The sequence below is a fragment of the Triplophysa dalaica genome, chromosome 18 (assembly GCF_015846415.1).
Source record: "Triplophysa dalaica isolate WHDGS20190420 chromosome 18, ASM1584641v1, whole genome shotgun sequence".
Lineage (NCBI taxonomy): Eukaryota > Metazoa > Chordata > Actinopteri > Cypriniformes > Nemacheilidae > Triplophysa > Triplophysa dalaica.
Genome location: NC_079559.1, coordinates 6,965,056 through 6,989,142, shown reverse-complemented (window position 1 = coordinate 6,989,142; position 24,087 = coordinate 6,965,056). Strand labels below are relative to the sequence as shown.

Below are 24,087 nucleotides of genomic sequence, written 5' to 3'. Positions count from 1 at the left end.
AAACGACAACTGGCTTTCAGCACTCCCATTCATTCTCAATCCGTACTTTCCAGAATGACACATACTTAACGAGACCGGGGATGAAAAATAAACTTAAAATATATTTTTGCAGCATTACTTCCTGCAATGTTTGGTTTAATTAATCACAATCTGCTATCCCGTAAACGTCATTGCGAAAATGATTAGAGTCAAACGCCATGACGCATTACTGTCAAATATGCGGTGACAGTGATGAATTGAGGGTAAACGGTACAGTATGTCAAAACAAGAATCATTTAAACGTTGAAAGACATCGATCGCCTGCGTCCTATGGCAAATGTTAAGCAATTTTTTTTTTACCAATAAACGAACTAGGGAAGAATATGTCAAACATGTGGAATAGTTATCAAGAGAAAAGACAACCCATGTGTATTATTTTGATTGCCAGTCCTTATCTAATGAAGCATTCATATTTTAAGGATGTAAATATTAATGTCCTCCTTTTCCATCGTCGCCGAACTGTTATACACACTCGTTCTCCAAAACAACCTGTTCTCCCCTCCTCTAGTAAAACAAGCAGAGGGGGGAACACGCAAGGCGTTGCGAGTTCTCGGCGCAGTTAAACTGAAGCTTGCTATGCGCGCAGAGTTTGTGCTCGACACAGCTGGCCAGTTTTACAGTGAGGAGACACGGAGACGACTCAAAATCATTTGAAAGTCTAGAGAAGGAGAATGGCGGAATGTCAGAATGCCTCGTGCGCACTTTCGAGGCGGCAGAAGTGAGCCGATAACCATAACCGGCGAAGAAGGCGATCTGCGTTCAGCAACAGGGAGAAACTTCTAAGAGACAAGAGAAGGAGCTGTGGACTGTGTGAGTTATCCTGTGCCCTCTCATCTCGAAATGAACTGTCACTCGGCACTACGATGGTTGGTGATTTTATGCGCTTTCTTTCAAATGGACTCATCCCGGGATACGCACGAGAGGACGCGGCAATGTGACAAGCATGTGTCGGTGAGTTTGTGAAGTGTGCATTTTATGAAGTTGTCATAATGTAGCTGTGGTGCATGCACCTTTACTGGACCTTGTAGATTACACGACATGAAACTAAAGTGTGATGCAAAATGATGTGATTACAAAAAAGGAGTCTGATTTTAATGTTTTAATGTCGTTTTTTGGATGGTTTTTATTTCTAACAACCGAAATCAATTTAATTGACGTCCGAAATTATAAGAATGTTTGCATAGTTTAAGAGCAGTACAGCCAATTTTAAATGTTTACTTTTTGTTGAGACAAAATTTAAAATTAAATGAAAGAATATCAATAAAATGTAACATTTAATCGCTTGAATAAATGCATTTTAAGGGAAAATACAAATGTAAATGCTAAATTGTTACTAACTAACAGAACAATTATACGTCATTCAGTTCTTCTTCTTCTTCTGTAGGCTATATTATTATTATACGTTTTTACTGATTTTATCATACTTTTATCTAATCGTGTTAAAAACAAAATAATTATTCAACAATAGTATATCCATTGCATTTAATTAATTTAATGACGCACAATTAAATATTATTTTTAAAGCAATAACAATTATTTTAGAGGCGCCCAGCCAACAGCTTGTCACTTCTTGTCGTGTACAAGTAGAAGTCCGGGCCAGAAAAAAATAGCAATATTTTTTTGTGCCAAGTGAAATACTCGCTCTTAACAGTGTAATGTCAGTTTGTGTGTCAAAGGGAAACGTTGAAAATCCACGGGTGAATTGACTACAAGTGCATTTATATGGAAAAATTTCACTGACCCTCATAAACCCATCAAGTTTCAGTGAGACGAGAACTGTTAAAGTTGTTATCTGCAGTGTTTACATTATTATGAATTGGCAAGTGCAGCAGCCTCTTTAACGCAAATTCACTTTTGATCGTTTGCATATGAGCAATTCGTGCAGTGCATTCATCATCAGTCGAGGAAATGAAAAATATCATCATTAAATAAAGATCCAGCAGCACTGGCCTTCATTGGATTAGCTATGTTCAATTCTTCAAGCATCTAATTATAAACATTCCACATCTTAAAGCGTTCCGCGCCCGGGTCTCTCTATCCTTCACTTATTCAGTGCATTTAGGCAGAAATTATGACACTTAACATTATGCATGCAGAAGTCGTACTTTTCAGTCTGCTAATTTCCTTTATTTGACATTCATATTTTTATGTGACATTTAATGTGTATCGTTTCCCGGAGATTCATATCATTAATGGTATCGTTGTCCAGGATATGACCTGTGCATTCTTTGTGTAATTCATAATGCGCACGTACAGCGCGGCCTGGTTTTGGTTAAGAAATTACTCCATAAAACGGGGCAGTGCGCGTCAGAGAGGGTCCGTGAATGTGACCTTCTCATACAAAATATAATACAAGCTTCTATCCGGTAAAGCTGGTTAGTGTTTGTGAATAACGAGCCTCGAGTCCACGAGGACGAAAGCAATGGCAAATACATTTATAAGAATTTTAGGCCTGAATAGATAAATTATTTAGGAACTCAATATTACATATTTTCTCTGTTATTATTAATATTTTCTAAGCAAAAAACGAACAAATAAAAACAAATATAGTAAAATCCATGACTTTTTGGGTGGACTTCACACATAGGCTTACATGTTTTATAGTCATAGTGCAGTTCATCTTGTTAAGCTTTGACTTTTGGTTAATAAACTCTAAACTACTGTTTCGTGATCAAAGACAGTTTAATAATTCATTACATTTAAAGGCTTACCCTTTAAGAGCGAGTTGCACAATAAAGGTTCCATTTTACAAGACTAGAGCTATTGACAACTTTAGCAAGTATAGCCTAAATAGAGTTTCAGTTCAGAGGGCGACATACAGCAGAGTTTTGCTAAACTTCAGAGTGTAAAGACTCTATTTTACGAGGAGAGGCACACTGTAAACTAAGAACCCCAGTTAAACATTTTCACCACAGGTTTAATACGGCAGCTCTATCAGTGCCGTGGCATGAACCGACTCCTCTGTGATCGAGCTGCTACACGGGTGCTTGTTTGTCTCCTCCTTTTGAAATAAAAGGAGAAATAATTTATGGAAATAATATGTTTGTGGAATCTAGTTAAAAAAACATTGCTTGAGTTGTTATGGTCTTGAGATGATTTAATAAGTGCCCAAATAAGTTTGTTTTACTTTGATTCATGTGGTTTTAAATGTGAAGTTGTGAGATTGTTTTGCATTAATATCATATCTGTTCAGTCTTATGTCCAGCTCTCGTCACTAACACTAAAATATTTTCTTCTTAAATTTTTCTTCTTATAAAGCAAAAAGACATGAACTCTTTCCTGTGGACCGTGAAGCGGCCTCCTCCTCACCCTCCGTCCTACTTGTTTGGAACAATCCACGTCCCCTACACCCGAGTCTGGGAATACATCCCTGAGAGTTCCAAACGTGCCTTTCAGACCAGCACCAATGTGTTCTTCGAACTGGATCTCACAGATCCGCTAACTATCTCAAAACTAACCAGCTGCCAGCTGCTACCCAATGGAGAAAACCTGCAGACGTTACTTCCGCGTGATCTTTACCGCCGCCTTAAGCGCCACCTGGACTACGTCAAACACATGATGCCCATGTGGATGACTGCGGACCAGCGTGGCAGGGGGCTTTATGCCGACTACCTCTTCAACGCCATTGCGGGCAACTGGGAACGCAAGCGACCCGTTTGGGTGATGCTGATGGTGAACTCGCTGACGGAAGCAGACGTGCGTTCGCGGGGAACGCCTGTCCTTGACCTCTTCTTGGCGCAGGAGGCTGAACGTCTCAGGAAGCAGACGGGGGCTGTTGAGATGGTAGAGGAACAGTGTCATCCACTAAATGGACTCAACTTTTCACAGGTAAGTGAGCAACCAGACATACTTTAACTGGGTATGAGTGCGTGCTTGTTGTTCTGCTGAGTGCATGAGAAATCCTGTGGCGGAAATAGGTGTCAGTTTGGGTTAAATGATTATGATTATGCATCAACAAACCAGATCAATAGGAAAATTAAATAAATTACTAGAGATAAATCACTGGGTGTGGGAGGTGAGCTGTCGCGAAGACCAATTAGAGTGGAAATCAATGCCGAATAAAATGTATGAGGTATAGAGGGAGGAAATAGAATGATTGTCTGCCTGTGGGGTCTTGCTATCATATGACACATCTTGATTATCCTGTTGGTGCCTGTCTAGTGTAACAGAGTGAAAGATTGACAAACTTACCTACAGTAATCATTTGATGATATGCAGGCGGAGGTCATCAAACTGTTCCTTCTGTCATGAATAGAGCAATGAGTCAGAGATATGAGAGACTAAAAGAAAAACAGGAAGGATTGTAAAGATATTTTCTTTCGAAGGTAAAAGTCTCTTTTTTTGCAGTTGTGGCCCAATATGATGCCCAGAGGGTGTACTTTTTACAATATTTGCCTCTTCATTTGATAAATTATGGTGTATGGTGCAAAATTTACAAAACACACATTTTTAAGCTATTTTTTGGAAACCATTATTTGGCAAAAAGGATCCCTACAGCATCAGGATATATGAGTTTTATACCAATTTACCAAAACATTATATGCAAAATTGACAACACTTTAATCAGTTATTAAATTAGGGTGTTGATCATCTCTTGTAGTAATATTTCAATCCCCTTTTGCCTTGACTCATGCTGTGTTATTTGTTTTACCAAACTTTAATTTACACTCCAAGCACAACTACACAATAACCTACATTTCTATGGAAAGTCATTGCATGTTTCTTTGGAATTGAGATGAACTTCTCTCCATTACTTCATTTAATTTATTTGCAGGGCTGAAATTCATGGTGGGTTTCCAACCTAAGGGAAATCTAAATGAAAGTTTGGGCAGGAGTTCTAAATGTATTTTCACAGCACTTTGGTCCACCCAAAAAATAGTTTTTTATTATTTGCTCACCCTCATATCATCTCAAACCTGTATGACTTTCTATCTTCTGCAGAAGACAAAATATATATATTTTTAAAGTATTGGTATCCAAATAACATTAGTCATTTCTCAAAATATCATCTGTTGTACTCCACAGAAGAAAGAGTCATAGACAGATTTTGAACGACAAGAGGATAAATAAATGATGACAGGATTTTATTTTGGGGGATCTATACTTTAAATAATTCATATAAAAATGTAATGAATGTACAATATACAACATTTAGCACCGTTTAAGTATCCACAAAAGATTGACGCTTACTGTGGGTACAAAATTGCATTTGTTCAAAAAGGAGAATAATAATCTGTAATTAATGTTAGAACAATCTGTTTAAAAATTTGGGACTTGCTTTATTTGCCCTGATCTCACTGGAATACATTGGATGAATACTTCTTACAAAAACGCATGGTTATTAGAAAAAAAACCGATGCTGAAACCCCAAACCTGACCTAATGTAATGTAAATGGTGTAACGTAATGTAATGTGACCTAATAGAATGTAAAAAAATGTCCCACTTTGTAAAGTAGTTTTGAATGGCTGTGACATGTTGCGTTGCTTTATCACGTTCACATATAACATCACAAAAAGGTTAGTTTAACACATCTGTAGTACTAACTCTGCTAAAAACACACAAAAACACCTCAATGGGTTGCACCCTAAAAACAACTGCCAGAAAATCCATTAAAAAGTCGGCCCTTTGAAAATCACAGAAAAATTCGCCTCAGAACCTTTTGCGTTGGTGTCAAAAACAAACAGAAACTAATGCTCACACTGCAACTGAATCTGTGAGCCGGGGCCTCTGTGTGACAGGCAACAGGTCTCCTGTGCTAATTTGAGAAGGAACTGAGGTAACATAGCCTCTCCACTTTCATCAGCACCTCCTAACTATGCTGTCAAAGGAGAACATGCCTGCAGGCTCTGCCAGGCAGCGTACCCTGTGAGGAATCGTGGGAAATGTGGACTCAGCGCAGGGCTACAGATCTCATCTTTAATGTGGGAGAGGTCAAAAACTGTTTAATTCCCAGGCTGGGAAAGTCAAAATATCCTTTTCAATACATGTACTTCATAAAACAAGGGAAATAGATTGAATTCCACTCTCTTGCTTAAGTAAAACAAAATGAAGCCCATTTACCGCTTCAAATACTAAAAAGTAATTTCTTTCTTGAGTTATTCTTTACTGAATTACACTCATAAGCTAAAAGTCATTAGAATGGGCAGAACAGACGTATAGTAATGCACCGCAATATGAACTGCTACAAAGTGCTCTCAGCGATTGTAAAAGTCTCTGCTTTATATTCTGGCAAAAGCTCAGGCAGCGATCCATTTTAATCACAGGGCTAATCAGCAAGCTTTTGAACATCTGAATTTCCTACAGCTCTCCACCCCACAACAGTCCCAGAGATGTATAGACGGCAAAATGAAATTGACAGGCAAATGATTATGCTGCATTAGAATCTGAGGGATAATTTGAGCGCCGTACTCGCCTGGAACTCGAAAGTAAGAGTGAGGTCAGCCGGCGAGATCATGCGTGGAGGCAAAGAAAAGAAGGAAGGGCTGGATGATGTGTAGGCTTTGGTGTCGCTGCGAGGCTTAATCTGAAACATGAGCCGCGGGATTGTTGTAGATCAGACTTGGGAACAGTTCCAAATGCCAAGAGCTGGTGTATTAATCCTTCCCAATAAAAGTAACTGCCTACAATATCCTTCAATTTACCGTGGTCTCTTTTCGGGGCTCAGGGAGTGCTTTGCAAACGTGGCTGACATCTTCATGGTGTAGTTCAACTAGTAGAACGTATGGAGTGCAATAGGTTGTGGGATCGATTCCTAGGGAACACAAACTGAACAAACGACAAATGTACAGTATAGCTTGAATGGACGGTCAGTTGCTTTGGATAAAAAAGAAACTGGCACATAAAACAGATTAAAACAGCTGACCTGTTGCATTGTGGCCAAGATCTCTGCAACTTCACTGGGAGTTATTTCAGCTCGGAAGGTGTTACAGAAAAACAGGTCTCCATCTCAACGTTGATAGGGTTCCTTGGGGGATAATGGGGTGCGATGCCTGGTGCGTGGAGTGGTTCACGTGGCCTGGCGCAGATCCACGTCTGGCTCTGGGATGAAGTGCAGAGGGACGTTGAAGAACGATGGGGAGGTTTTTACTTTTTTGGGGGGGGTTGGAGGTTTCAAAGGCTGCAGGAAGCTCATGGTTCATCTCTAGCTCTCCACAGGGGGATGAACGTAGACAGCTGGCCATGCAGGAAACAACACACACTTGCTTGAAGCCATATGCAAAATACACAGAGGGACAAGACAAAAGTTAACAGTAAACAGAATGCTTTTTTAGAGCACCCATAATGCATCACCTGAAAAAATGTATGCATGCACATTCATCTTGGGGTTGCTTTGCAGCCAGCATTGAAAAACCGGGGGAGGTGACCATAGACATCATTTATCTGGCACCATGCCCTGGGCTGAGGTCAAAGGTCATGGCCGTGCTGACGGCGCAGACAGACTTCTGGAGACTAGAGTCTGTGTGTGATATCGCTGGCCAGCAAACAGGGAAAGTTACATGGCTAATTTAGGTCTGAGAAGTGATGTCACATCATGTACAGTCATGCGGCATATCAGATTTAGATTAAAGATCTGCAGCAGCTCCATCTGTTTTGAGCTGTGAAGAAGTGCAGCAGTGTTGACGGAGAATGAAGGGCAACAACATGTTGAATATGCATTCAAATAAACCAGGTCTAGTTGCTGTTTGTTTTATTTCCTATCAACATTTAGTTCTGCTTGGCTGATTTGTTTGTATCTCTGTATTTGCTACACAGAGTTTCCGTTTTATTGTTTGTAAGATTGTAAATGAGGTATTGTCACTGGTGGAAGGAGCACAAATAAACAAGATAGTTGGGTACATTGTGTCTGAAATGGGAGTTAATTCTAGTTCACACTGGACCTACAAATGGCAACAAACCAAATTCCAATGGTTGTTGGCTTTCACTGGATCGCTGTGTTTACTTTGTAAGTGTTTGTTGGGTCAGTGTGAAAAATGTCAGTAATGTTTCTCAACATTATAAATCCAACAGCAAAGTGAAAACAACCTTCACTCGGTATTCACTACTGCTATATTTCAGTAAAATATGAAATCTGTTAAGCTCTGACTGAATCATACTATGATACGGTGTGGATGCAAAATGCAACAACAATTAATCATCGTCATTAAGCAAACAAAGAATTACTCAACGCTTCATGTTGTGGCCATCTGATGGACCTTAATGTCAGATCCTTCATATTTATATGATTGAATAATGGATAGTCGGAGTATTTAAATATTTACATTCCAGTCCGTGTGTGTAACAACCGAGCAGCAGCGTGATGGAAAAAGCAGCCACCTTTCTGCCCCTGCTGGTTAACCTCCTTGCCCAAAATATACTCTCTCTCTCTCTCTCTCCTCCTGGAAGCTTTCCATGTACCTCTGTGCCAGTCTACCTGCAGAGTAAAGAAAGAATGTCAGCGCACATTGGATTTAAAGGCCCCAGAATTAAATTCATAGTATGTCGACCTACTGTAGCATGAGAACACACGCAGGACCTTCAGTCTGGTGGACGGAAAAGATGTTATCGTCAAATTCTTTCTTCATTGTTTCAAGATGGAGCTTTGCGTTTTCACGTGGCTGATTGGAAAAAATCAATCTTTCAGATGACGCGTTAAAGTGTCTCTAAATATTAACCATAAGTCTGTAGCTTTAGATTTCATAAATGCTGCCAATGACATCAGTTTTAATCCAGGTTTTCATTTGTCACAATTAACCATCGATCTCTGCAACACCCATGTGTCTGTGTCCACTAGGGGACCTAAGCCTTCAATAACATCGAGAGCAAATGTGCATAAAAGTGCCAAATCAGGCAATCTCCAGGGCCTGTGAACATACACACGGCAGTCAAACCGCTGCTCTAATTACTTAATTGGCCTTTCTAATGACTAAATTGGCCCCTGCTGTCCAGAACCACTTAGACAATTATGGACTGGCCTTAAAGCGAGTCTTGCTCCGGAATTCAGCGAAGTGGAAAAGCCAAGCCATGGACACCGTGAATGTTTACTTTCACCAACCGGGAGGTAGTTACCTACATCAAAGTGCCATCTTACCCCAGAGCGTGGCACACACAGAGCGAGGAGGCTGTGGACTGCAGGCCATGCGTCTGTAGTGTGGGTGCGCCCTTCCCCGCAGAAGTAATTATCCATGAGATGCGCACACAAACATCCTGTTCTGCGGCTACAAGATGAAAATAGAAGAGGAAGGGGAATTTACGTTTGAACCCTTATACAGACTACACAGTGACATTTGTTGTATTGAAAGGGATAGTCACCCCCAAATGAAAATTCTGTCATATTTCACACACTCTCTTGTCATTTCAGACCTGTATGACCTTCATTTTAGCAAAACACAAAAGAAGATATTTTGAATAATGTTGCAAACCAAACAACATTGGCTCCCATTGACTTCAATTGGACACAAAACTATTGAAACATTCCTCAAAATATAATTTCTGTCTCATAGAAAAAAAGCGTAATATAGAGCTTTTGAATAACATGAGGGTGAATAAATAATGACAGAATTTTTATTTTTGGGTGAACTCTCCTTTTAAAGGGGATATGAAGACAGTACTTTTCAGAGAAGGTATTAACCGTGCTGACAGTTTATCGCTCCCCAATGTGCAGAATTCATTACGGTTGGAATAGGACAGACAGAGCTAGCTTTAAAGAACTCCCACGAAAAAAGTTAAATCTCGGAAAATCTACATAAACACTCTATTTGACTATCCATATACACTTGGATTGTGACAGACAGGATTAAATAAATATGCTTCCCCAAATCTTCAATTTAAAACTCCATACATTTGTCTAAACGTAATGTTGTCGGTAATAGAATGATGTATGTTATGCTGCATCAAGTGAGTGGTCCCTGATGTTTCCTACCTGTAGTGATTCATGAAACATCTCAATGACTTAATAAATGGTCCCATTTTGCTAAATCTGTTGTACTATTCCAGCTCTAATGAATTCTGCACATTGGAGAATGATCGTGTTCAGGGCTGTGAGCTCGCTCAGGAGACATAGCAGCTGTGAATGCAGAAGACTGACTGCTATTCCATACAGCTGTGATCCTTACGCCAGGATCCACCTTTCTTTCCCTTTCTTTCTCTTCATCTTCCTTGCTGCATTCCTCTCTAAAATGGAACAGTCATTTCATCTTCGCTTCAATGGCCTCACGTCACGCGAGAGGTTATCCACCGGCTGTCTTACCTATCAGCGAGAACAGGGTCCCTTTTTTGACAAAATCATCCAGGCATCAGTATACCCACAGACACGTGTGGACAAATTTAAGTAATAAGATTATTAGTTTGATCAGATGTCATTCATAATGGAGGCTTGAGCGTGTGATTTCCACTTTAATATCAGCTTTTAAATAAATAAGTTGCACAATCTTCTGATCATTTGGTTTGAGCTGAAGGTTTTTCATTAAGATGTTTGTTTCCAGTGGAATAGAAGAAGAAGAGAAGAAAAGGAAGTTCTCCAAAATTGAAAATTCTGTCATCATTTACTCGTCAAATCAACCCTGTTGGACTTTCTTTCTTCTGCAGAACACGGAAGAAAATATTTTAAAGAATGTTGGTAACCGAACAATGGCGGTGCCCGTTGACTTGTCCATACAATAGAAGTGAATGGCTACCGCCGTTGTTCGGTTACCAACAGTCTTCCAATTATATATTCTCTGAGTTCCCCTCAAAAAGACACAACAAAGAGAGAAACAGATAAAGAGAGGGATAGGAGACTATTTTCATTTATTGGAAGGCAATTGACCACAGACATGGCAAGCTTTCAGAAATATGAGTATACTTGCCTGCAATGCCTGTGTTAATGGAAGAGAGAATAGAGATAGCAATGAGACAGAAACATATTCATCATGTTTACGACAAAAACACACACTTCAACACTTCCAAATAAAGCAGAACAGTTCAAAGGCAACATAAAACTGTGCACATACTATACATTATAGTGCATGTCATTCGTACAGAAGAAATACTTCTAAAAGTGTTCTGAAATTATGTTGTATTTTATAAATAATTCTTAATAACATAACAGGCTAAAGCTTTGTTTTAAGACCTCCCAATCCAATAAATTCTTGGTTAACAGAACACATTTCTCACTACATATTTGGCTTCACATAACAGACATTAAATATGTTGCGAATTCCATTTAATGTCGTCTTTAAACCCGTAGACCTTCCATCTTGGGTTACAGTGGGTTCAGGGGTCTTTTTCTAGGGCTTCATGTTGGCAGCCTCTCAGTGGTCTGTGCTCTAATACAATCCATACTCTCCCTAAACACTCTTTTGGGTCCTGCCCGCACATATCCACGCAAACCCCACGAGACCAGTAAGGATGGAAATATGGCTACTACCTTGACCTCTGACTGACATGTACAGGCAAGCATGCACATGCAATTTCTCTCTCTAACACACACACGCAGTCCAAGAAAATCATTCTCCTTAACACAACATTCATCGTCCTAGTGGATAATTTAGCGTCATAAAGTTTCTGTCTGCTGCTATTGTTTGAACAGATGCTACTAGCCACTGACTGAAAAACGCCTCCTTTTTTCTTTGATCGTTTCAAGCATCTTCTCAGACTAAGTTTTTAAAATTCACCCCCGTCGGGCTGGACTGATGTAAAAGATGCCGCTGGATCGGTTGAGACGTAGCTCCACTCATAAAGTTTTACTGGTGTGCACATAAATCCACTGATTCCCTGTCAACCCCACCAAACTGGTTTCTCCCCATTTTGTCACTTCTGCCTTTTTGAACGACCCCTGAACAGCAGTGCCCAAGGGATTGAGACAAGCTTGAGTAATCTTAACAAGGTTTTCTACGCAGGTTTTCTATTTTTCTGCGGATTGCGTCATGGGAAGGACATTGGATAGTATTCACAAGTATTCTCATTCATTTTTTAACGAGATCAGAATGAGATCAGGCAAATTCAGCCCCACTTCATCAATAAAACATGGATGTAAAACAGCACTCACTGTTAGAAAGTGGATTATAGCTGCATGTGGAAATAAGAATTTGTTTATGGGATTCCAACGTTTTCCCCGGTTCATATACGATGACAGAAGATACAGTAGGTGCAGATTAGCACCCTATTAGGTTTCAGCACTAACACCAGTGACATCACTGAGGAGACAGTCACAGCTCATCAACATTTTATCCTCTAATCCTCTTTTAAAATACAGCATTATTTTATATTCATTGGAGATGTCATTTACACAATCTACGTGGGTTAAATGGATACTCCACCCAAAAAATAACATTTTGTCATATTTCCCACCAAGTTGTTACAAACCTGTATACATTTCTATGCCCTTGAACACAAAGAAAAATTTGTGTTCGACAGAGCAAAAGAAAAATAGATTAAATAATAAAATAAAAAGTAAAAACAGTAAAAATAAAAGGCCCTATATGGTAGTCGTTGATGTTCCTGAAATGTCAGTTGCAAACCTTTTACCAAATATCATTCTTTGTGTTCATTAGAACTAAGACATTAATACAAGTTTGTAACAACTTAAGGGTGAGTAAATGATTTCATTTTTTAGAGGGAGTATACTTTTCAAATCCAAAAACATCAAACTGATATTACACACAAAGAAGGATTCAACAAATCTAATTATTATACGTTTACCATTAAGTAGGGGACAGTTTTGAACACTTGCTATATCAGATTTTTGTTTATTTTTAACCAAAAAAGTTACATACTGCAGCTTCAAACACACTCACTCCTTTTCGGAAACCACCTCCTTTTGCGCTTGTTAAGAAATGGTTTGATTTCAGAGGTTCAGCGCTTCTGGTAAGCTTGTTGTTGTATTGTTCGGGTCAGTTGTGAAGATAATGGGGTTTTGTTTGTTTCCTCGTGTATGCTGGTTGAACTTTCCATGTTCTGCCCTTAAAAGGGTAAACAGGATGTTCTCACTTGCACATGTAAGAAAAACGACTGTACTAAAGATGAGATCTTTTACTTTCCTCCTGTTTGTGGCCAAAACGAGTAGAGATGTTCTGGCATATTGTTACTCTCATTCTCTGCTCTGTTTTTCCTCCGCCTCAGATCTTGCTTGATTTCACCTGCCATTTAATGCTCTGATTCCTGTTCCTCTCCTCCAACCTCTCCTGCTCTCACTTGCTCTCGGCACCCACTGGAACGGTTTATACCTAATATCAAACATATGGCAACGTTTACAGAAGGCAAATGAGTTGAGAAATCAAATTTGCTTAAAGAGTCCAGCCCTGGTTCCTCAGGAGCCGGTAACTATGGGGGATCAATGATGGGCAGATGAAATTACAGTCCAAGAGGAAAGAAAGAGAGAAATCTTAGAGGTTCAGTGGAGATACACGGCTTGATGAAAAAAAAACAATTGAACCCTGACCAAAGCACAACAGAAAACGTAATAGATTTACTGGTTAAAATGGTTAAATATAATGGTGTCAACTGGTATGTGGTGAATTCTATTGGTGGCGTGTTATCTAGAAGATTTATCGTATTGCAAAATTCCCCAAAAACACAACAAAATTTGTAGTGGTTTTAATGAAAAAGGGCTAATGGTTCATAATGGAATTTTAATGAAAACCATTCAAGTTTCTGTGTTGGTTTCTATCAGGTTTTTATTGCTTTTTCAGCAGGGACAGTGAGAAAGAGCCACACGTCTGAAGCTCTTTTGAGTCTGATGATCTCGGTAACTAAAGGCTGTGGTGAGACCAGAGCAAACAGATTAGTGGGCAGCTGTGGGTAAAACCTGGAAAACTGGAACGGTAATGATGAATATGTATGTAGCGGAGAAACCACAGAGGTGTGTGTGTGTGTGTGTGAGAAAGAAAGCGTACAGTATCTGTGTTCAGTGGTTGTGTAATACATGGCAAACATTATGGAAAACTGAGGTGTGTATTTTCACAAACTATTGACAGAGACCAGTCATGAGCTCCAAGCTCGAACTTTGGCACCTATTCCTAAAAACACCTACACACACACATTCAACTTTCAGTGCATCTTTCTCATAACATGCTTCTCTGAGAAAATCCCTAACACACCCTCAGTTTATAAATATAATGTAATTGCTAATAATTGCTTAATGGACATCCTGAAGGTACGTCAGTGCTTAACTGGAATGAAGAAAAACAGAAAAACTGCGCGTAGGGACATGATAGAGTAACATCTCACATTCCTCCTGCTGTGAGCTGGACATGAGAAAGAGAGTGAGCGGTGGGGGGACACGTGGGCTATTCAGATAGCATAGTTTGGCTTGGCAGCGAAAAGCCTGTGTGTAAGCAGTCTGGGTAATTGGTTTCTGATGCCCTTGTCAGACCACCTGCCCGAGGGAGAGAGAGAAAATGAGACTTGCATTACGGCATCTTTATCCTGCCAATCAAGACTCGGACCCCTCTCGCAGTTACCTGCTCACACCCTCGCGTCTTACCTTAATTCACGGTGCCTATGTGGAGTAAAATGAGGAGAACTGGTCTTCAAAGTGTGTCTCGATCATCCCCAAGCAGGTTGCCAGCAGATATAACCGCAGGGCTGAGCACCGCAAGGCAACTTCACAGAACCTCTAATGTGAAAAATATGGTCTCAGGCACTTGTTCGTGCCAGGGAACACTTTTCCATGGCTGTCCGTGTTATTCGATCGACATGCGTTAGCAAATCGTTTACTTTGAATATATAAATCAAAGTCGCCGTGCTGATTCTCACAGGTACGGTTGTAATAGCGTCTTGAGTTGGTTTATGAAAAACGTGTGAGCGACATTATCAGCTGCGTCTGAATGACTGCTCAAAAAGTACCGCCGTTGTGCCAAAAGCAAGAGATGGAGAATGAGAGATGAGTGAAAGAGTATGTGGATTTAAGTGTGTATAACATGCTCCTTCCAGACGTTACCGCTCAGCTATTATCGCGGCCAACTCAAGCACATGGTGGTGGTGTGAATGGTTTTTTAATGCCTGCTAACAGGAGTGGTATTTAGTGCGGCGTAGATCAGGAGAAGAGAGTGACGACGGAGCTGCAGTGGCACTTTCCACCCGCCAGCTCTCCCTGTCGCCCGCTAACTCAGAACACTACATGTATGCTAGCTGGATTTGGTCAGATCCATGCATAAAGGGCGATAGTGTTTAGAAGGCCAAAAAGGACCTCGAGAGTCGATCAATTAATAGTATAATCTGTTATTGTTGGAAAAACTCCTGGTTGTCTTGAGGAATTAGCTGAATGTTTAAAAACATGGGCGTGGTGGTAAGAAGGTTGTTGTGATTTCAGGGAGTCTGTTATTACAATGCAACGATTGGCTTGACAGCTGAAGCAATTATACATTTTCATGCTTTTCGGTCCAAGATTTACATATTTTACAGTGTTTGACTTGAGCCCCGAGATGACCAAGACAGCTTGGCGCACACAAATTTGTCCTGTGTCTGGATATCTGTGAGAACTTCCTGAAAACACAAAAACGAAAGGTCAATGGAGGGTGAAAAGGGTCACCACAGAGATTGAGAAGATACTGGAGAGTAGGGACATTTTTAATGATACCTAAAAAAAGATGTTGGCTCCGTTTTGGATGAACCAAGTCATTGTGTGCACACCTGTACATCATTTAAATTCTTTATTAATAAGCTAAGTTCGCCTTGTTGAAAATAACCGAGATCTATCTTCCAGGGGCTCCTTAGCCTGTGTGTATGTTATCTCCCATAATGTCTTTACCGGCCAATTGCAAATCCCCACCCACTTTGCGTTCTTCAGGAGCCGTGACCCCGCAGCGTGGCGGTTTAGTGTGACAGCGCTCCGTTTATTGCGAGAAAAGCACACAGGAGCTTGTTAACTTTACTACAGCTGACCGGGCCACACGACCCCTGCAGATCACTCTGTTTGGAGTGCCATCCGTCGCCGGGGGTAACAAGTCCCATCACACTGTTAGAGAATGGCAGCGTCTCCCCCAACCTTAGCTCTGTCTACGGTAAAACAGCCATCCATCAACCTGTAGAATAGAGGCCTACAGGGGCCCCTCTCCAACCTGCCAAGGGCTGGGGCCAAACTCAGGAGGAAACATCCCTCTCCAAACAAGCCTTTCAAGAGGCACCCTGCACCACAGGAGAGAGAGAAAGAGGGATGAAAGAGATGTGAGGAGTCATTTGAAACACATTATCCATAGAGGAAAAGTAGGAGTTAATGGTTTTGGTTCCTGTGAGAGAAAAAGAAAGAGAGAGACAGAAATGTAGTGTACTACTTTCTGTAGAGCACTGCATATGGGGAACTATAATGCAAACTGACTAGACTTTTTATTGAATGTGGTGATAAAACTTGAGTTACTTTCTCACTGCTGTAACCGTTTTGTGTATTGTAGATGTCATGATCATTATGTTTTTTCTCTCAATGTTTAGGGTTCGTGTCAGCATGGTACATGTCCTCACAAGGATCTTTAAGTTTAGAGAACCCTCAAATATAAACAATTCCTCAGTTAGTTCTGTAAGGTTTCATTACAATGTTATCTGCTGCTCATGCAACTAGTAAAATCCAATTATATTGGAAAAAAACATGATTTTTTTACGTAAATTCATTTAAGTTCATCTAATCATTTAAGCAGCGTTTCTAAATGTATTGTGGCCATTCCAGTCCAGTTTCTGTTGAATTTCAAAAAGATTAAACCTCAGGAGTGACAAAGTCAAAGACTGACTGCATGACAAGACACTTGAAAACTGTGATAAAAAATCGAGGTTATCACATAAAATTACTTTTGAACTTTTCAGAAAAACATGTACAAATATTACTGTTGCACTGCTTAAATATAAACTGGTTTTCTTTGTAGTATTTGAGTTCTGAAAAAAGCAGAGCGTCTTTTCTGTTATTTTGACCTGTTTCTCCAGTTTTCCTTTTCTGCAAATAAACAGAAATAATTTTATATGAAAATTGTGAGATTTTTTTTTTTAGTTTAAAGAATGAATAAATGATCCATTTAATAACCTTGTAAATTCAGGAAAACTGCAAACAGTTTTTAAATGATCTCTTGATTTTTTAACGCAGCTGTATACTTACATAGCAAAGTTACTTAAAAAAATTATATGAAGGTCCAAAAACGAAACATTATACCAAACTGTGTTTTTTGAGAATTGTGAATCTCTCCATTGTGACCTGTTTGTGACCTGTCGCAAATGACCTGCGCTTTGAAATACACATTTACATTAAATAAATATATATAAATATATTCACTTATATTATCCAGATTGTTTTCATGAATGGCAATGTGGGACAAACAAAGGTCAACTTTGGGCATCTTCCCGATTGTATAGCATAGATTCTCACTCCCTGTCTTGCTTTCTGTCTTCATATGGGAGAGACATTCAGGGTAAAAGTTCTTCTGAAAGTGGATCCAAACCGCCTGCTAACCAGGATGCCAAGCCTAACAGGCACTGACAGCCTTACAGAACGTCTGTATATATGTGTGTTTTGAGATGGCAGGCTGCCCCGTCAACTCTCCATTCACTTTTTTTCCGTGGAGGCGAGCAGCCCACACATTTACACTGTTAAACCTCTGTTCGGGCCAGTTATCCGTGTGTATCTATTGGCTCGTGAAGGGCGGCAGATATGGTGAGTGCTATTACAGTATATCATGGGAATAGATAACCTTCAATTCTACATGGGAAAGCGCTTTGGAGTTCAAAAGTGACACACTAGACGTGCTTTAATTCCAAACTCCCCGATTTCGCTTTCCCTCGTGGACGGGAAGCGGATCAGAAGCAGATGAGAGTGGGGGAGAAATGAAGAGAGAGAGAGAGCAAGATGGGGATAGATAAAGGTATAGAGGTCACAGCAGGTTTTAGGAAACAGACAGTCACCCCCACATGACTGGAATCCACAATAATACACCCCCTCAATAATAACCATGTGTCCCTAAAGCTAAAAACAAAATGCAAAAAACTTGCCCATCTAACTAGATTTGTTTAAATAGACGGACAGAAAAATTAGGCTTAAATTTCCTTTGAAAGGGGTGTTCTGTTCAAGGTTAACTTTGTAGCTGTGCTTTGACTCACGGCCAGCACTGGACTGCCCACAAACCAAACTTTATTATGTGTGTGTTGTGGTCTGGCTAATTGTCACCTTTAACATCCCCCCCGGCATCACCAGCGTGTTTGGATCTGATGTCTGGAGCTCATCTTAGCTTCTCAAGGATTCTGGTAGTATGCCGTTTATGGGCCACACAATTCACTGCCTTTAATGTGAGAAGACCTTGAAAATTAAGCTTTTCCCACACACAGCTAATAGTATCACTGTGTTTGTGGGCAATGTGTTCTTATTTTTGCTGGAATGGATTATTTTACCATCTTGCGTTTAAAAGCACAGACACACACACACATCAAGACACAGCAACCAACCATTCATCCAAAGCATCTGTGACTAAATGGAACAAGAGCATGGCTCAATAATTTTTGCTCAAACATAAACAAAAACATATTCCACTTAACATAAGTGGTTTGGATAGAGACGAGTTCATTGCGAAATGTCTGTCAGGTATTTTGAAGCGGAAGGCTCAACATATCAAGGAAGCGGATCTTCTGCTGCCCCCGTTTCTCAAACAGCTTTAGAAAAACAAGTCAAATGTCTTTTTATAGTTAATATTAAATTCAAACGGCTGATCAAACGTGATTGAGATTTGAAGTTTGGGTGAAACTGAGCGTTAGTGTCAGACTGACATAGATACTTTTAGACAAAAGAGGTTAAGATGTTGCCACTGACATAGTAGGTCAGATTCACTTTGTGGAGAGATTGAGATATACATAAATAATGAGAGAAGAGTGGTTAAATGACCTGGGGCATAGCCAACCCCAGACAGTCCCAGAGAGAGATCTGAACAAGAGATAGTGGTGGGGTCACATGACGGCCAATGGGAAGCATTGTGTGTGTGCGAGAGAGAGAAAGAGAGGATTACTATAACTACTGAAAACAGATTGGTTTCTGTAAACCTCCAGCCTTTTGGTTCGCTGACAACAACAACAGCGGCATGGGAATGATCTGAAAGTTTAGTATGGCTAAAGTAAGAACATAAAGTTTATCCGTGTGGGACAATAAATATGCACTAAATAAGATTAGGCATATATAGGATGTGCTGTTCGTCGAGTTCTCTGAAAAGCATGCAAATATAGGCGCTAGCCACATTTTACATTTCCAAAATCACAAACACACACCCTCTCTCACACACCTCTCACAGCTGCAGCAGCCTGTCAGAATCGCGCCGGGTCCCCCGAAGACTTAATCAGCCCCATCTATTACAGAAACAGGAGACTCAAAGCCAGCTTAACCCAACAGAGTCCTCCGCTCCCGAACACAGTCTCCCCACTGAAATTTATGAACAAAATCAGAGAGGAAAAGAAAGAGAGCGAGAAAGAATAGTAGTGGAGGGTCAAATAAAAGAGCTCCATTGTATACATTCCCATGAGGCCTCAGTGCAGCCCTAATGTGATGGGAGGCAGTGTTGTCCAGAGCAGGAAAAAGACGACTTGTTGAATTAAATCAGCCTGGCGGCACCGCTCGATTTACTGCTCACAGCTGGTGTGGAGAAAAGTGTCGTTTAGCGCAACCACTAAACTACCTTCTTCCTCACCTGCTCCATCACTTGTTTTCAAACCCTATTTACAGGATTGATGTACATATGTGACACAATTTCCCATGAGAATAAATCAACTTGTGACAGGCCTCTTTAATCGAAATCTGTTTATAGTTTGTAATTAAAATTATTTGTTCGGGCAAGTATGACTATTACTGTTGCTCATGATTAGTGTTTTAACCAACCTGTTAGTATTAAAATTAAAGGAAATTAAATAAAGTTCATCCAAAAATAAAAATTCTGTCATCAGGGAAACTTCTGTGGAACAGAAAGAAAGAAATTTTGTATATATAAATATTCATACAGTGGAGGTCAATGGAGGCCGATTCGTCCGGTTACCAACATTCTTCAAAATATTTTTTGTTTCTTTACAATCTTACAATTTTCACCTGTTGGAAGATAAAAATGTGAGAAAAGTCCATTGAAGAAGAGACCTAGGTCATACTAACTAGACTATCATATAGACTTATGGGTAGATACTGGTATCCGCCCATAATATCTTAGCATCATGTCAAGGAATTTTAGACAGACAAGCATTAGTAACATATAAAACAATAACGTAAGTACTAAGAAAAATATTTCTAGAAAGCTCAATTTTATTTGCAAGACTGTATGATTTTACGGCATGAAGTCGGCAAATTGCAAAATTGCACCTTCATTTTACCATAGAGATACCACTTTTGCTATCCTAAAACTTGTGTCCTCAGTTATCATGAGTGGTTTCCCTGATAAATATTTTTTAGTCACGATTTAATCAAGATTTAACTAAAAACATTCTAGCATACCGTTTCATTTCCAGTCATTTAAATTGCATTATGCTGATGGTATCACGCAAGCTACACTTTTGTTTTCTTCTAAATATCGAGGCATTTATAGTACAAAGCAATGTGCACAATCAGAGTTGAACACCATGGTTCCCAGTTAGCATTTGAAGTCGAGTTTGTGTATGTTGACATGGCGTCAGTTTAAGCTGCTCTTTGGTTTCATTGGTTAAAATAAAGCGCCATACTTTCCCTTCTCCTGCTGTTCCATCAACATCGGCGGTGCTTTAAACTTGAGTTTCCGCCATTTATTCTTTCTGAAGGGTTCTCATGTAATAAATAGCTTTGTCAGGGTTGTGCCATCCCGTTCCACACCACAAAGCAGGTGTCTGGGTGCGTTTGTGTAGCTTGAGTGTGCATGTTTGAGTTATGATCAGTAATGATAGTTTACTGGCCAATTTTTGAAATACCTCTATTACAGTAAAACCCTCATTTAGGCATAAAACTTTTTATGATTAGTGTCATTGTGTCTGCAACATACACTACCTTTGAAGGATTTTTTAAAGTGTGTGTGTATGTCTAAAATTGTCAAAATGAGATTACAAGAATTTAGTCAGCCGTAGGAGAAGAGATTGGGCTATGATTGGGTGTTGGCAAAATTTGGAGGAGAGGATTGCTTGTGATTGGTAGCTGGCACTAATAGGAGCCGAGGTTGGTTGATGATTGGTTGTTGGCAGTAGATAGAGGAAAGAATTGTTTGTGATTGGTTGCTGGCCCATCATCTCCAAAAAAGAAAAACAATCCCCATTTATAATGGAATCCCAAATCCCAGATCCTAATGCTGCACATTATTAAAGCTCTAATGAAATAATAACGTGTTTGTTTTTCAAAGCACATAGCCACAAATGAAACACACTCACACACTAACAGATACCGAATGAAGTAAACCAAATACTGTTGTAATTTTAGCAAAAGACGCTAAGTTGCCAAGTGCATGTTACTACTGGAAGGCAAACAAACACACGTACACCAACCGCCATAAAGCATGCACACACAACTAAAACACACAACAATAAAAAATTCAAGTAAAATAACTACAGCTGTAACTATACGAGAGAAATGAAATCAGCTTTGAGCTGTTGGACGGCCATGAGCTGAACACATCATGAGAACGATATGAAAGCTTTTAATTACGCAAGAAACACCAATATAGTCCAAACCCGAATTACAGACACGCACGAAACAGTAATGACATCATTACCACCACCCTCTTGCCTTAAAGAAACACATCTCCCGAAATTGTATAATTTATTCTCGTTGTTCTAAACCTGTATGACTTTCTTTCCAATATGAACATAAGGAAAAAAGCTAAAGAATCAAGCAGTCCAAATGAAACATCATTTGTGTATGCGCATTTTGAAATGTGGCACATCCGATTTGCTGCAGACACATGACAGATCCAATTGTGCTTGGCATCAATAACATTAAACCTGGCATGATGTGAGAAGAAAGTCGTAGTGGTTTGAAATAACGCAAGGGTAAGTAAATAATGACTGAATTCTAATTTTCACCCACATAAAAAAACGTGCACACAAATAAAATAAACCTTGACTATGAGCGAAAAAGAGCTCTCCAAACAGAGGTATTGACCAATTCAGACCAGATGATTCATTGTTACACATAACTCAAATATAACGCAAATACACTTTGTACAATACTAATGAAGACTGAAATGACAAAAGACAAAAATAATGGCAGATGGAGCTACAATTGACTTAAAAAGACTGCAGGCCGATGGCTCAATTACAAATGCTTGAGAAGCAACAAAACTCTCTCTGATTTAGGAAGGTAGGGATGGGTGACTGACAAAAAGAGAGTGAGAAGGAAAAAGAACGTTGGAGTCTGAGAACTTTGGATCCCACTTTTTAATTAAGACCAGCATAGAGTCAAGCAGACGCTCTGTGTGTGTGTGTGTGCATTTGTGTGTCTGTCTGCCTGGCTCCATCCTTTGGCTGTCTCTCTCTCTTTTCCTCGCATTCATCCTGTCGTCTCTCTGTCTGTCTATGCTATCCCTCTTTCCATTTGCGATTTTCCGCCTTCCCAGTTTCATGCACAGATTGAGATAAGGACCCAGCCAGCTGCAGACTGCAGAAGGAAACAGAAGCACTGTTTGTGTGTGTTTATCTGTTGCTGTAGACTGCGTGTCTGTAAGGGATGCATTTTGCTACACAGGACTCGCGGAAAGCGTTTAAGTTCTTATTCGTGCTAACATTGGCTGTGACTTCACATCTTCATCTGCTTCTAATTCACACTTTCTCGTCTCAGCTTTCCCCTTCAACCGTTTCATGTTAATGGGTGTATAGGAGAGGAAGGGACCTGACATGATGTATTCTGATGATCAGAGGAAGAGCGGGCTTCGCCTGGCAGGGCGGCCCGGGCCAGCTTGCACCTCGCTTACACATACCACTAGAGCTATATTAATAACGACTTCACAGATGCAATGTTTTTCAAATAAAAGTTCCTGTGTATGCAATTTCGGTAAACTCACTCCATCCCTCTCTTTTGAAGCACTACGGAGGCTGACACAGGACTAAGGTGTCACCACTGTAGAAAACAACATGGTGAATTCCATGCAAGGAGACACGCGCTAGAAATAGCTCATTCTAAAGTAATAAAAACATAAAGCTTCATTATGTAAGGTTTTTATACAACTCTGAAGACAGTTGTGTATATTATATTGCGTTTCTGTTAATAGACCCTAGAAATCTATACATCGGACATTTAAGATAATGATATATACCTCTCATAATAAAAAAATAAGTAATAGATGTCATCTGATGATTGATTGATTGATCTTTTCAATGATTTCTAAATGCATGTTTGTTAAACATATGTTTCCAATGCAATAAATACATAAATAAATAGATGGAGCAAAGGAGAGAGGAATAGATGACATAACATTGCTCAGTACATACTTTCCATCAGAAAAAAATGTCATTTTTCTAGCCAGCATTCAGAGAGCATTGGCGCTTTACACAACCGCACAGTGTGTCTCTGTGGCAGTCCGCATACGCTCCATCTATATCTGCACGCTCTTGTTGCTGTGTGTGTGTGCACATGTTGACAGGAGGGTTTCGTGTTGTAATTGAAACTGACTAAGCGGGCTGACCCCTTCAGCACAGTGAAGTTGTCGTACGCGCAAGCACACACACGCGTTCTACACATGTTAATGCTCTTGATATGACCGCACACACACACTGCCATGTGCCTTGTCATCAGGCCACATGTAGACAATTCTATTCAATTGCAGAAATTCAATTCAACGTTTGCCTGCCATTCACCAAACACACACATTTTGTTCTGGTCCTGTTCTAGTGTGCGGGACTGTGGCCTGCAGACAGGGCTGGCACTGTCTGTGTGTGAAATCAGACTTGTCTGCACATGATTTGCTGTGAAATGGCGTGTTTGTTTGGGCTCAGGCTCCTTTAGTTTGTCATTTCTACCCATGGTAAAATACAGTTACAGACGAGCTATTCAATCACACGACGGGGGCAAACCAGATGCAGGACAATTAAGTGAAATGAGGTAAATTCTACCTTTTGCAGTTGGAGTTTTGTTCTAACTAGCCCTGACCGCAACATGCAAGAGAACCTGCCGTTGTTGCTTGGATTCCTTTGCATCATAC

The 24,087-nt window shown here is 40.0% G+C and overlaps 1 protein-coding gene across 1 annotated transcript in view; it reads left to right on the top strand.

Moving 5' to 3' along the window:
- Positions 1–541: 541 nt before the first annotated feature.
- The window catches only part of trabd2b (TraB domain containing 2B), a 43,868-nt gene continuing 20,322 nt past the window's right edge, over positions 542–24,087 (top strand). The window contains exons 1-2 of the mRNA XM_056730049.1: positions 542–990; positions 3,298–3,867. Of these exons, the coding sequence (XP_056586027.1) occupies positions 880–990; positions 3,298–3,867 (681 nt within the window). The 5' untranslated portion in view covers positions 542–879. The remainder of the gene's footprint in view (positions 991–3,297; positions 3,868–24,087) is intronic.